This window comes from Protobothrops mucrosquamatus, unplaced genomic scaffold (assembly GCF_001527695.2).
Source record: "Protobothrops mucrosquamatus isolate PMUCROS unplaced genomic scaffold, P.Mucros_1.0 scaffold10, whole genome shotgun sequence".
NCBI classification, from domain to species: domain Eukaryota; kingdom Metazoa; phylum Chordata; class Lepidosauria; order Squamata; family Viperidae; genus Protobothrops; species Protobothrops mucrosquamatus.
This window is the reverse complement of record NW_015386397.1, coordinates 5451432-5466905: the sequence shown is the minus strand read 5'-3', so window position 1 is coordinate 5466905 and position 15474 is coordinate 5451432. Positions and strand designations below refer to the sequence as shown.

At 40.8% G+C, this 15474-nt stretch overlaps 1 protein-coding gene across 1 annotated transcript in view; it reads left to right on the top strand.

Moving 5' to 3' along the window:
• Positions 1–6336: 6336 nt before the first annotated feature.
• The window catches only part of LOC107282598 (inactive phospholipase C-like protein 2), a 54855-nt gene continuing 45717 nt past the window's right edge, over positions 6337–15474 (top strand). The window contains exon 1 of the mRNA XM_029283048.1: positions 6337–6561. Coding sequence (XP_029138881.1) covers positions 6337–6561 — 225 coding nt within the window. The remainder of the gene's footprint in view (positions 6562–15474) is intronic.

The window sequence follows — 15474 nt, the reverse complement described above, 5'->3', positions numbered from 1 at the left end:
AGCAGAGCACACAGTTCAGACCAGCCAATGCTGACATTGCCCTCTATAAGTTCCACCAAAACCTGTTTGTTTTCTCAGGCACAGCTGATTTCTATATAGGCTGTGTTTACTGACCTCAATGGTTGTATTTGCATGTCTGAGTCATTTAAAAAAAAAGTGTCCAAAGGTGGCTGGGGTAGGGGTAGGGGGAGAAGAGGATGAGCAGCCAGCTTGCTTTGATTGAAAAACAAATGTTATTTGCATTATACATTGGTTTCTAGCGACACCTATAAGAGCCTTGCAGGGACCTCTGGGTCTAACTGGGAGCAGCAGTCTTTCTTAAGTGCAAAATCAAGCTGTGGTCTGTGGTCTCCTAAATGAGCAATGAAAACCCTGAATAAGAAGACTGAACTCTCATGAGGGAATAGCATCTATCCCCAAAGGAGTCTGATACAGTGCAAGCAAGAACCTGTTACCTCAATTGTCTCTCTATGCTGGACAGTCTTAATCACAGTAATTATATTGGCAAACTTGCAAAAATTCTCTCAAAGAAAAAGTTTTTGAAATAATTTTTCCTTATTTTTTCTTCAACTGTTTTAAATCAGCTATACTAGTGTTTTTCAGCCTTGGTGATAGTTAAGATGTGAGGACATCAGCTGGCTGTGGAATTCTGGGAGTTGAAGTCCACATGCCTTAAAATTGTCAAGGTTGAGAAACACTGGTCTACACAATCAGGCAAATAAGGCTGTGCAAAGGTCTCAACTATACTTCCCATCCAGTTCGGCATGATAAGTCTCTTTGTGCCATTTAAGTTTAAACATCTTAGCTGGCAATTTCACAAAGAGTCCTTTGTCTGAAGCTGCACTAAAATGGCTCTTGAGTCCCAGCCATCTGCAGGAAGGAAGGAAGACAGAAAAGCGGTTTCACCTGGCAAGGAACATGTAAGAAGAGTTACATCTTGGGAAACTGGAAGTGATACTGCTTTAACTTAATCTTCTTCAACCTGTTGCCCTCTGGATGTACTGGTATCACAACTCTCAGACTATCTCTGGCAGCATGAAGAATGGAGGGTTGCCTTAACTTGTATTGTCGGCATACTGTTCAATTCTGGGTCCCTGAAATGCTTGCTTAAGCTAGAGAGTGGTTAAATGGTTTATTAAATAGTCCAAACAATCATTTAGGCTACTGGCTTGCAAAGTCAAATTCTTTTCTAAAACATCTGGAGAACTATAGATCACAATATCCCTCCCCATCGGCCATCTTGAGAGATGCTGTTGGGAACTATGGTTTAGCTGCATTTGAGGAACCCATGCTACCCACCAGTGCACTTCATTGTTGCATTCACAATATATACTGTAATGCTATTAACTGAAAAAACTTTTTCCCACTCCTTATCAGGAGAACTGAAACAATTTGAAAAGTGGTTGGTATTTGCTCCCAGTGGTTTTTAACCTGCTCTTGGGCCAAAAAGGCCTTTACAGCAGACTTCATTAGACCTAATATGTTGTATGAACCGAACCAACTGTGTTTCATTGAGTAAGCTAGAATTAAACAAACAATGGCTTAATACACTGAACATTCCAAATGAGGTAGTATTTTAAAAAACAACAGAGAGAATAGGACTTAAAGGTGAAAAAAATCTCAACCTTGAGCACCACCTCTTAAAATTAAGTCTTCATTCTTAAGTAATAGGCAGCTACTTATAATTCAAGAAAATAAGAAATCTGACAGGAGTAATGGACTGGACCTATTTCCTACCTTATCTCCTTCAGCTGCTGCCACTTGATGAAATGGCAGTTGCTGGTTATAGATGGGGGGGGGGGAAGAGGGAGTTGTTTTTTTTCAGGTAGACTTTCTTGTATGGACCTGCAAGCATGGAGTTTGATAAATACCATAGCTGGTGTTCAGGTTGTTGACATACTTTTTCGAACAGTATGTGGTAAATATGAATGATCTCTGTGACCAAACTAAAAATTTTCTTATAAATTGACAGATAATAGGTTCATATGCTATATAATATGGTTTGCTGCTTTTTTTATTTAGCATGTTGTATAATTTCCAACACCACTGCCATTTGAAATCATGATTTATTACCTGGCATATTAGACAAATTCAGCCAAGAGTGCTTTATTATATAAACTAAAGCTATCAGGTATAGGTTGCAAACATATAAATGACTTCTAGATGGCAGCAAAGAACTAGAATTTTCTCTATCTCTTTCCTGTTATCTCATGGTCTTTTGGACTTTTTGCATCCCAGCTTTAGTATCCTTAAAACAAACCTTCTTTAGTGATGGGTAAATTTAGTCAATAGTCTTGCTTGTTTAACCTATTAAGTTGTTTAAAAGAATAGCATGTTGATCAAACCTTGAGTGCAACATCTCAGCTACACTTTGTATCCAATGTTTGTTCTTAGATAATATATATCCCAAAACTTTAGTTCCTTATTTTGTGCACGCTTGGAAGTGAAAATTCCTAAGGTCAGCAGTGATTTTATTTTAATTGTAAAATGTCCTACACAAGAACAAAAACAAAAGGGATTTTTGCTCCTTTTTTGCTCACTAGTGAGTTTCAGCCATTTGTTTTGGCTGTTGCTTCTGCAAATGTATATATAATCTGGACCCTTTTAGTCAGAGTTGACTTCTGGCAACTGACTGGACAAGTCCCTGCAGTTTTCTTGGAAATGGTTTGCTTCTGTCTCTTTCTTAGGGCTGACAGGCAGACCGGTACGCTCCCACAGACCGGTATGCTCCCACAGAGCGGGCCTCCTCAGGGTGCCGTCGGCCAAGCAATGTCGGCTGGCGACCCCCAGGGGGAGGGCCTTCTCTGTGGGTGCCCCCACCCTCTGGAACGAGCTACCCCCCGAGATCCGGATAATCCCGGATCTCCTAACCTTCCGCCGCGCCCTCAAGACATGGCTTTTTCAGCAAGCGGGACTGACCTAGGGNCTAGGGTGAATTTTAAATAGGGATAATTTTTAATGATTTTAATAATGTCACAGCTACAAATATTTGGTTTTAATTGGCTTTTATAGGGGAAATGTTGTGTTGTGTTGTTAGTGTTGTGTTATTTTAATATGCTGTGAGCCGCCCTGAGTCCCGTGGGGAGAAGGGCGGCATATAAATTATGAAAAAATAAATAAATAAAAAATAAAAATAGTGGCCCAAAGTCATCCAGTTAATTTGATGCCTAAAATAGAACTAGAACTCCAGCCTGATGCCTTAACTACTGCATCAGACTGACTCTTGCAAATATATGTAGCGATGCTATAATGACACAATTATCTTTGGATGCATTCTCCATGATATAATTATTCAATATTTATGTAATTTTCTTAATATTCAGGTAATTGAGTCACTGATTAATAAAAGTTTGCAGAAACTGCCTATATAAATTTATCGGTAGTCAGGTAGAAATTTTTTATTACAAGTGGCAGGCAAAAAAGAAAGCAGAGCACAGGAGGATATCCTGTGGCCATTGTAAAAGTAGCTAACGTGGCTACCATTGGACACAATTGGTCCCCAACATACCAGAATTGCTCAAGTATTCTAATCCTGGTTTTTACCAGTTCAGACTTTGTGTGTCATGCAAAAGCATTTATTTTCTCATTTTGACCATTATTAGTTAATAATATTTTATGGGCTGGTAAAATGGATTTATTTGAAGATGATTCTACCTAGTAAAGGTGAAGTGCCGTGAGATAGCTTGTGGATTAATGTTTTTTTCTTAATTCATGCCTTAATTCTCTTTCATATAAATCATGATTTATCAATGCCATTAAGTCAGTGTCAGCCCTTAATGAATGCTCTGATAGACTTTATCCAGGATGAATAAATCATATATCATGATTTAATATTATATGCACAGATGCTGTGATTCAAAGCATACCTAACATCCCAGATGTAGGCTTTGAAGTTATACAGAATTTGTTGTGGTTATAAAACAGAAAATGAGATAGGAGATATGGATGGAGTACAGAACATTTAGAATAATTGGGCAGAAGAGAATCAATAATAGCCTCCTCATAGTTCAGCTCTAGATTTGATTTTAAATGCCAGCATTGCATCCTTTACTAAAATGCTTTGAATGGAACTACCTGCCATCTGGAATTCTTGGGCAATCGCTAAGTTTACAGAGGTTTCCCATCATGGGCCCTCTGGCATCACAAAATAATAAGGTAGCTATGTCTAACTGGACTGTCATAATCTCCTTCAATCAGAACTAGCCCTGCTATTCAACAGTGAAACAGATGCTTCAGGCAGAAGGCTTTGGGAAAAGCAACACAGTAGAATAGCATTATATGTGCCACATGGTCTACCTTGCTGCCATAAACTGATGCTGTGGGAAATGTAGTCCTGTTGCCAGTCTAAAAATAACATTCAGCAGTTAGCCAGATAAGCCCCAGGGTACGGAGCCTGGAGAAAAGACTTTATCCTTAGGTAGTCACAATTTGGGGGCCATCACAGGATCTTAAATGGAAGTGAGAGTCTTGATGAAGATCTCTTGATGAAGAAACTGCTCATCTCCCAGTATAGCTTACAAGGGCTCACCAGCAGAGAAGGGGACCAACTGAAGACACTTTGTCCATGGACTCCAAATACAAAACAGCCTTGTTAAGGGAACTGCCCTTCTCAAGTCACAGGCCATCTGTTTGTAAGATGCTGCTGTGATCCCAGCTACTTACTTTTGAGGAATTAACTCTCAAGAAAGGATATGGCAATTTTGACATTGTGTATTCAAGATGATAGATGTTGAGGGGAGGGTTGATCATGTACAAGGACTTAAGACAACTTGGTTAACACATTGTGCTAAGCTATGATGTGCTGAATAATTATTGTGGCTCACACAATGTATTCAGGTGTCAATCAAATATTACAAATCATACTTGCAATGGGAAATGGGAAATAAAATATGCTTGATTTGATTTGGGATTAGGGTGAGCCCAAATCATTGTGACTGTCAAGAAACCAAACTTAAGATAATTATGCTTCATAGTGCCTTTATGCTAACCTATCCTCCCCAGATACATTGAACAGTAGCTATGGTTAATGATAAGGAAGATACTGAATACAAAATCTGGGATTTCACAGGGTTAAGGTAGGTAGTAGTAGTTTGTATAGGAAATTGCATTAAGACTGTTGACTCAATACTAAGCCAGAATATGAGTTTATGGTGCCAGATAATTATAAGGCAATCTTTCCATGGTGCCATGCTCCGTTGTGTCAGATTGCATCTCCCATAGTTCCCAATCGTTATGGGTGCTTGTCGTACTACTTTGGGAACTATGGGAGTTATTTTCCTGCCTATCTAGAGAGAATCAATTTAGGAACAATGGGATTGTCTGTGAGTGGATATCTGTACATTTTTCCTGAAAATACGTACATCCTTTGTGGATAAAAATGTTAAATTAAGAAACTGCTCCAGGGAAATTCTTTAAAAACTTTTGTCTACTGCGACTGTATAAGCCTAATTTAACTGGCAACCCTATTAATAATAATAAAAAAACACCGCAGTGAAATAGGAGAAAGGATATCCGCAATTCTACGCATCTGCCCCACGAAGCGTGTGTAATACGGGGAGGGAGTCTCTGGCCTTGTTTCAGAAGAATGAATATCATTCTATAGGACGCCAAAAATCGATGATGGGAGCGGAACTCCAACCCAGTATTGTTAGAAGGCCCGATTCTTACACGGATACACTTATCTCCTCTTGGCAGCTTTCGGTTAGATCGCCTGCGGCGTCTCGGGTTTATTCCCAGTGACATGCAGGTCATTTGATCCTGATAGCAGCTGCTGGCTGAGCGTATGAACTGTTTTAACTGAAAATAATTGCATTCGAACTACATAAAAGAAAGGTGTGCTTGTATATATTTTAGCCTGGCATTCCCTAAATCATGGCTTGATTTTCCAATCAAGTGAGAAGCGGGTCTGTATGTGGAATAAGACTAATGCGACGGCGGCGAGTGGGGAGGGGGGGTGTCGCCTTTATAAGCGCACGTTCGAATTTAACGCCCGGCACAACCGCGGCGAGACGTGGCGTGGCGCTTGCACAGGCGCGCGCGGCTCCACCACGCGGGGCCGCAGAGATTGAGAGGGGCGGCCGTGCTTTGCCTGGCCCCGCCCCGGCCATCCCTCTACCCCAGCGGCGGTAGCGTCTCTTCGATCGTTCCCTGCGTCCGACCCTCCTTCCTTCGCCGGCAAAGCAGAGCAAATCGAAGCGAGCAAGGCACGCTGACGCCGGAGCAGGAGCGGGAGCGTTTGGTGGCTGGAGACGCACAAGGCGGAGGGCGCCACTGGGGCAGCCGCTGAGTACTCTTGCCGGGCCGGGCCGGTGCGGTTGCTGGGAGCCCCTGGGGGGGATGGCGGACGGGACTCCTTGTGTTCCTCCTTCGGGGTCGCCCCGGCCCGGGCCCCCCCGCGTCCCCCCGCAAGAAGAAGGTGCTGCGGCCGCTGTGGAACCTCTGGACGACCTGAGCTCGCCATGTTCCGTTTCGGGTAGCTCCGCGGGTACCAGCCGCGACAACTCGGCCGAGAGGGAGCCCCCCGGCGTGGCCAAGGCTGCCCCTGCCGCTGGCATTATGAAGGTGGGTCCCGATCGCTTGCGCCTCTTCCCGCCCCGCGACCCTTCTGTAGTGAGGCTCTTGCTGTCGATTCTTTCGGCGTAACATCTCTTTCCTTTATAAATAGGAATCCCACTGGGATTTCCCACTACCTCAATCCACAAGGGCAACCTACCTGAACTTAAACCAATCTCCTCCAGCCCGCAACCTGAATATCTCTGGTTCTGCCCTCATCTGACCTTCTAAATTAACCGAGGGACCCACCAGAGATTTCTAACCGATTTGTTTTTCCTTCCATGCAGCAGCGTCCCTTATTCTGAATGCCCTTTACTTAACTTCCTCCCATTTCTAAAACAACAGGTTCTGAGACTCTTGCTATGAGTAGATGCGTGTATCTGGGTGTGTGTGTGTGGGGGGAATTCTTTGGTTTTTGACTTTGTTTGCTAAAGAGAGAGGAAAAGGCACTCTGCATGTGCACAAAGGTGCTGTCTCCTCATTCTTGTCTGATATTCTGAAGATTGATGTGGATGTGAGTGGTGTGTGATCAAGAAAGAGATTGGGGATTCAACCCTACTTCTGATTAATACAATCTCTCTCTGCAAAATTTCCTAACTATTCTTTATTTCATATGCTCAACCCAGTCTGAACATTCACATTAGTTCATATGATGGACTTAACCAGGTCAGTTCAATCTAGGTACTCCATTTAAAGAGTATGCTACGCTTGTTTAATTCAATCTTGGGATTGTTTTTTGTTTGTTTGTTTGACATGTACAAATCCAGTCTATTTGTACATTAATTCAAAGTCACGTGTATTAGTCAAATTCCTAAAATGGGTAAAGTCAGTAACCAGGTTAAGTGTGTTAGGTGAACCCAGCTTCTTTGTTACCTGAAGCTGGATTGCTACTCTGTCTCACCCTCTCCTGCAGAAGACTGCTTTGAACCCCTTATAATTTTTCTTTCTCCCTCCTGTAATCTCCTTAACTCATTCAGAATGTTTATGTGAAAAGTCATTTCACATACTTTTATCCTGCTGTTTTGAAGTTCTACTAGAGATGCATTTGAAAGTCTGGTTCCTATATGTATAAATGTTGTTTGATTTTTCTGTGTTAGTTCAGTGATTATGGCTGAGCTAAGTTGAGCCTCTGAGCCCACCTCAAAAAACTAATGGATTTGAACTGGTATGCATATTGTGACTGTCATTAATATTGGTTGCAGATCCACATGCCATAGTATTCTGCTATTGTAATCTTTTAAGTAATGAAAGACCAAAAAGTGATTCAAGTGGAAGATTTTTTTCATCCACTTCACTTTTTTTGGGTAACCCTTCTGTAATTATCCTATTAGTGCTGCCTTGCAGGATTATCTTATGTGAGAATCACATATTCAAGCCACTTACACAGGTAGTCTTCAACTTATGACTACAATTGGAACTGGAATGTCCATGTAAGTTCTTGCAGCCATAAGTCAAGTTGGATCCAATTTTACAACAATTTTTACAGCTGCTGTTAAGCAAATCTTCATGGCTGTTAAGCAAATCTTCATGGCTGTTAAGCAAATCACATAGTTGTTAAGTGAATTCAGTGTTTCCAATGGACATTTTTTTTTGCCAGAAATCAGCAAAAAAGGTAACAAACACAATCACACAATTGCAGGACACTGCAGCTGGTTTTAAATGAAAGCTGATTGCCAGGTGCTTGAATTGCAATCACATGACTGCAGGGATGGTGTGTAATGGTGAGTACAGATTTTAAGTCACTTTTTCCAAGGCTGTTGTAATTTTGAACCACCATTAAATGAACAGTTGTAAGTTGAGGACTACCTGTAACATGGCTCTCCATATGGGAATTGGTGCGTGCAATCGCTGCCATTTTATTTGCAGTCTTGAACTTGTATAATTTAGTTGGGGTATCTTTCACATGTTTATATTTCTACACGTTTGTGGAAAGGCACATGGATGGCAATCAGCAGTCCAACACCTGAATTATTTCCAATGGCAAGAAGTACATTGAATTCAAGTCTTGCTGATGGTTGTGAGTGTTTTTTTTAATGAACGAGGTGCATATGGTGTACAATAAATAAAGAACATAGACCTATGAATTGGCTCATTACGAGTTCATCTCCATAGCTAACATGAGATTTCCAGTCTATGTTTGTAAGGAATTAAGGATGATCATTATTCTACTTTAACAAACCTGGTTTACTTTTTCATATCATATTCTTTAATATTGTTTCTCATACCAGGGTGTTAGCATGTTACTAGATCCCTGAATCATATTCATTAGGAAGGGAACCCCAAGACATCAAACCACCCCAAAAATAATTCAACTGAAAGTCATGAAGGCCAGCTTCTGCAGCAGAAGTGAGAGCCCCACACTGCTCCACAATGTATGAATCAACTCAATCTCCTGAAGGAGTGTTATCTCTGGCTGCATATGGTGATGAGGTTCCCCCCCCCTCCGGTTTTCCAGCAAAGCTTTTTACCTAGGTGTGATCCATTCAATTGGAAGAGCCAGATCGTGAGCTGAATCACCGTCATTCCTTCACATGATCAGGTGGTCAGCCATAAAGGTGCTAGCCTATCAGATAACAGGAGATATCTTCTGCAAATTAGCCAAAGCCTTGTAGGAAGACAAAAATTGTTTTCTGTCCTTGAACCCCCTTCCCTTTTGTGAAGTGATCTCAGGTTCCCTTGAGCTATTTATGTCTTGTTTACTCAAACTGACCGGATCAAGGCCATTTCATTTTGATGGAGCCAAGGAAACAGAGGGTCAAGGTCACGAGTTTGAGTTTAACGTGATCTTTATGAGTTGGTGGGAGTTTGTAATCCTGTGGGTCTCAGCTCTGTGAAAAATCTCTTCCTAGAGGTTCTGCTGGTTTCATTCTATGACAGATGAGTCTGAATAAAGAAGGGCTGTCAATGTTATTTGATGTGTTTGGGGCATTAGTGCACCTTCACAACTTGACATGTTATATGCTGGTTTCATTCAATGCAATGAATAATTGCCTTTCATGATTGCAGCCTTCCCAAGGCTTCTTAAGGTAGAAACCTATATCTCTTATAAGAGATTAACAACGCCTTAAATCAATTTTAATGCCATATTTTCACAAAAGAACTGATTGAAAGAAGCCAAATCCATAACAATAAAAGCAGCCTGAGCTACCAAAAATGAGTGCAGTATATTAAAAAAAATCCAGATAAAAGTAAAACTAGTCATCTTTAAAGCATTATTAAAGGTAAAGTCAGTGCAGAGTGCCTTGAGTAAAAGTTGCTTTAAATCCTAATCAGTCAAATTATAAATTTGATGAAGGGACCTGCAACTCACATCCCTTACACTTTTTAATGAAAAAAACTGCTACTTCCCGATGTTTTACTACTATGGATTAACCAGGCTCTGTTAACATTGCCCACGTTAGTTAGCATTACCTTTGGAAGTAACATTTGCATGCCTTCATTTTTGAAAGAGATATTTTGGACCACAGCTCCCACAGGCCTTTCCTATTGACTATGATGGTTGAGGTTAATGTGAGCTAAAGTCCTGGAGAGAGCCAGATTGTCTGTCTTTGATTAGAAGCTCCTAAGGCAGTGGTGGCGAACCTATGGCACGGGTGCCAGAGGCGGCACTCAGAGCACTTTCTGTGGGCACGCGCGCCGTCGCCCCAGTCCTAAGGCAGTGGTGGCGAACCTATGGCACGGGTGCCAGAGGCGGCACTCAGAGCACTTTCTGTGGGCACGCGCGCCGTCGCCCCAGTCCTAGGCCTTCAGCTGGGTTTTATAAAACCTTTTCGCTTTAGGCCTCCGCTGCCATGTGCAAAAAAAAAAAGGTTCAATCAATCAGTCAATTTCAACTTCTCGCGGGGAAAAAAATGATCTTGCAAAGTTGGAATTGATTGATTGAACTTTTTAGTCCCACCCAGTCTGCTGTTACCACCCCAACCACACCCACCCAATGGGACACACCCAGACAATGGGCCACACCCACCCGGCACCCGACGATGCATAAGTGGGTTTTGGGTTGCAGTTTGGGCACTCGGTCTCTAAAAGGTTTGCCATCACTGTCCTAAGGCGTTGCTGAGGCATGCAGAGAATCTGTTGCTTGTTTGAGCAAAAGGGCCTTCCTGCTACTCTTTGAGTGCTGGGATGATAGTGCTGTGTTCTGAGCTTCATTTTAAAGCAAACACATGCGAATGCCGTGACTCAAGCCTTCCTAATACTTTTTCCCACCAACTGAGAAAACTTTGTGGATTCTACATTGCTGAAATTGAAAATATCAATATTCTCAGGTAAAAAGAAGGAAGATTTTGTGATTCTTTGGAATATTTGTGAATAAAAAATGTGCCGAGATACTATAGGTTTTATAGGAAATTGCTGCACCGGAGGCTTATGGACAGTTATGGAATTCTGTAGAAAAATCTAGGAAAAGTACTATAGATTTCCACAAAACAGTATGACCTTTAAAAGCCCTTTGCTAGTGCTATTTTCATATCTCTGGCAAGACACCCCTTTCTTCATAGCCTTTAGGCAGAGAAGGAAAGGATGTAAAGCAGAGGAAGGCAGGAGGTAAAAAAAAAAAAAGCTTTGTTTTTTGGTTTCTGATCCTGCCTAAGATTAACTTTAAACCTCCCTCCTATTTGCAGATAATACAGAAATTAAATCAGATAACTAAGTGCTAGAAAACAAAAACATAATTAAACAAGATCTTCGTCAATTAGAAAAATAGATATGTACTGTAAAAATATCTATGAGAAGAATTTTAAAATTGTAGCTGATCATGAGGTAAAATGAGTCAACAATGTGATGTGGTTGCAAAAACTGTAGATGTGACTTTAGGCTGCACCAGTGGAAGTATAATTTCCAAATCATATGTAAGAGATCCATTATATTCTGCATTGGCCTTGAGTACTGTATCCAATTTTGGGCACCACTATAAAAAGTAAATTTGTTTAACAGGATTGGGAAAGGTACAAACAAGAGCAATGCAAATGGCTAGGTGACTGCTTTCATGATGAGAAAGTGAAAGAACTGGATATATTTATCCTTTTAAAAAATTGTCTGAAGAGGAATACAATTCCCCTTTTTACATATCTAGGAATGTCAGAAGATGGCCATTATACTAGAAATAGAATATTGAATCATGGATTCCTATTACAAGAAATGTTAGGAAAGTCTTTTTAACAGAAACAGCAATTCAAAACTGAACCAATGTTTACACTTTTTGGGGGAGGGGGGAATGAGTTCAAAACGAGTTCTGAATGTGATGCAGAGATTCCTGCAATCAACATTTCTGTACTGAGCAATTCTAAATGTCCCTTTTTAACTGTTTATGAATTTCTGATGCTAATATGAAGATTACACCAGATGGAATGGCATCGTTGATAGAAAGTAACAAATGAGTGTTGGCAGACCTATGACCTTTTCAATATTATTGAACTATATTCCTGTTATCCTTCTCCATTGGCTTTACTTCCCCATGTATTTTGGATCTCGATAAAAGGACTTTGACTAAGATAGCTTCCAAAATCAATCTCAGATTATGAACTTCCACGTGATCTCGCACTTTATTTCTTAAACTGCATACTATCAAAGCCACGTGTTCCACCATATTGCCACCTGTAGATGCAATGGCTGGATCCGCTCTTAACTTCATTCTGCCTCTCTGCTGTATCGTGCAGATGTGATAGATTAGTTTTTCAATAGTAAAGAAGATGTTTTTATTGAAGTCACCCAATATGATACCATTATTTGTTATTATTTCACATACTAGTACTAGTTTATGACTTAATATGTCAAGGGGTCATCACTAGACCCAACTAATCTGGAGAGCTTTTGTTAGCTTCCAACTTTCTCTTTTTAGGTTGTAGAGAAAGTGGTTGTATGGCAGTTTCAGAGGGCTCTGGAAGAAGTGGATTATCCGGATCCCTTTCAATTGGGATTCAGGCTAGCTTATGAGATGGCATTAAACGAACTCTTGGATGGCATTTGGCAACAACAAGATGGGAGCAGTGCATACATCCTTGCTCTTCTTGACATATCAGTGGCCTTCAACATTGTCAATTATGGCATCCTGGCAGCACTGTGTGGTACTGGTTCTCTTCCTTCTTCCACTGTTGGTTCCAGCGGATGTTGATAGCAGAGGAGAGATCCAGTCCATGGCCCCTGTTTTTTGGGGGTATTACAAGGCTCAGTTCTTCCTCCCCTCTTATTTAATAACTACATGAGGCCATTGGGTGAGGTGAATTGACAGTTTGGGGTGAAGCATCATCAATATGCTGATGATACCCAGATTTATATCTCCACCTTGGTCTACTCTGTGCCTGGAGGCTGTGGGAGGTATGGATGAGACACAGTGGACATTGGCTCAACCCAAACAAGACTGGGGTAGCTTTGGGTGTTTAGCCTTTCTACTACAAAGTTTTTTCTACCTTTGGCCCTGGAATGGGATGGCACTGTCTCAGAAGGGCCTGGTAACACAATCTGGGGGTCCTGTTGAACTCAAAACTCCTGCTGGAAGAGTAGGTGGTAGTTGCAGCTAGAGGGTCTTTGCACACCTTCAAATTATGTGCCAGTTGCACTCATTAATGCTCTGGGAGGCTCTGCTCACTGTCATTCATGTCCTTGTGATCTCTTGCTTGGACTAGTACAATGCACTCTACATAGGGCTGCCCTTGAGACACATTCAGAAGCTTCAGCTGGTACAAAATGCTGGTGATTGGGTTGCAAATAGTGTTGGCTATTCGGCACATGTAACACCATTATTGCAAATGTGTTTCTGGATGCAATTCAAGGTACAGGTTATCACCTTTAAAGCCCTTCATGGTTTAGGACTAGGTTACCTAAAGGACAGTCTTCTTCCAGTCATTTCTACCTGTCCAATCTGGTCCAGCAAAATGGGCATTCTCATTCTCAGGTTCCATCAGCCAAGGAGTGCCAGCTGTTGGGTACTAGGAGGGATTCCTTCTTTGCTGTAGTAGCTGCCCTCTTGATCATCCTCCTTCCTGAGTTTAGGAAGCCCTGCTGGTTTTTTGGAAGGCTTTGAAAACCTGGCTATATGCCCATACCTGGGGTCCTGAGAGTGTGAAGGCCCCTTTTCCTGGTTATGCTGACTCCAATGGATTATAATACCTTTTGGCTGGTATTTGTATTTGATTTCTTTTTGCATCATGTTTTAATTGTTTTTAATATTGTGTGTTTCCAGAGTTCACTGGTTTGATGGGTAGCTTTAGAAATTGAATTAATAAATAAAAATAGCAATTAGTTTATTCTGAGATAAATAAATACTAAATTGTAATTAGTTTATTCTCTGAGATAGATCTTTGTGTAGTAAACTATAATATCCATACATGAAAAAAAGGTATTAGCAGATTAAAAGGACATTCAAGTTTGTAGAAGATCCTTGAGTCTAGCTAGTTTTGTTACCATTTGATTTGATTCTAAGGAGAAAGATCTGAAAACAAACTAGTGAGATCCAGCATGCTCAGGATGCATAGAATGATAATTAATGTTCGTGGTAAGACAAAAACTCAGAAATAAATAGCTTTGTATTAGGTCCCATTTGGCATTGTTCGCATGGTTTAAGATTTTGGAACCAAATGTATGAAATAAAATATCACTATTTTAGATTCTGCATGTACATGAAAAAAGATTCAAAAAGGTCAACTTTGTCAAAAGCTTCTTTTTAGATGTTATCGAGTTTAATAAAATTATACATATTGATATTCTAATTGTGCATCAGATACAGTGTTCATGTTGCTCAGTGAAATAAATGGATTGTGGGAATATTCTTAAACAAATGTTCTTAATTCTGTCCTTCTCTTCTCCCCCCTCCCCCGCCAGTTTTATGTTCTAAATTGATTTTTATTTTTATTTTTGGCAGTATCTACAGTTTCTGTTTTAGAAATTGTGAAGAAATGAGCACATACAAAAAAGACTGGGTGTAAAAATTAAATTAAGTTTATAGTTAACTATCTAAAATATATTGACAAAATTTATAAGCAGATGAAGCCGCCTTCATACTGAGTCATTGGTCCATTCAACCAGGTGCTGTGCTGAGGGCCTTTTAGCTACAGATTTTTTGGAATTTTATGCATACAAAGCTATCTTTCCATCACTGCAGCATTGTTGCTTTAAATGACCTCTCAAATGTCATTTTAATATGAAATTTAAGCATCAACATCCAGAACTTTATTAGACCTGAACAGAGAAAATAGATGTCACCCCTGCCGCTTCTTTAACTGGTAGCTTGCAAATTTTGGGGCAGAAATCTTCCTTGGACTGAGGAAAGAAGCTTTCTCACAGCATACCATATCAGTCTGTTTGCCCATCTAGCTCATTTTTGCCTCCTGAGCTGACAGCATTTCTGCAGGATCTTAGGCACAGAGTTTTCTGTTCCTTGATCCTGCAGTGGCAAGGATCAAAGCTTGGAGTTCAAACCCTAAACTGTGGTCTCTCTCTCTCTCTCTCTCTCTCTCTCTCTCTCTCTCTCTCTCTCTCTCAATCTTTTTAAGTAGACAAAACTCAACTCTGTGGATAGATCCATGCAATCCTCTTGCTAATAGGACAGAAAAAGACAGCCATTGCCTTATTCAGAGATATTATTTCAGCTTCTTAGTCTAGCCTATAATCTGGGATTTCCTCCCAAGTACTAACCAGCTTCATCCCAGCTTAACTTTTCAGAGTAGCTAAGGCTGCTTAGGTGACAGCACCTAGCTGAGCTTTAACTAGAAATCCTTCTGTTTGTGGGTGATAAGTTATGGGGGGAAATCTGCAGGCTACATCACTTCCTCTTCAGCTCTTTTTTTCCCTTAAGGCATCTTGTTATAACTGTTCTTCTTTTCTTCTACCCCAAACAATTTCAGATCAGTTCTGGGGTATCCGCCACTGCCTATGGGGAGATGCCCCGGTTAGGTGTGTGTTTCTAAAATTGGCTTTTAGCTGTTC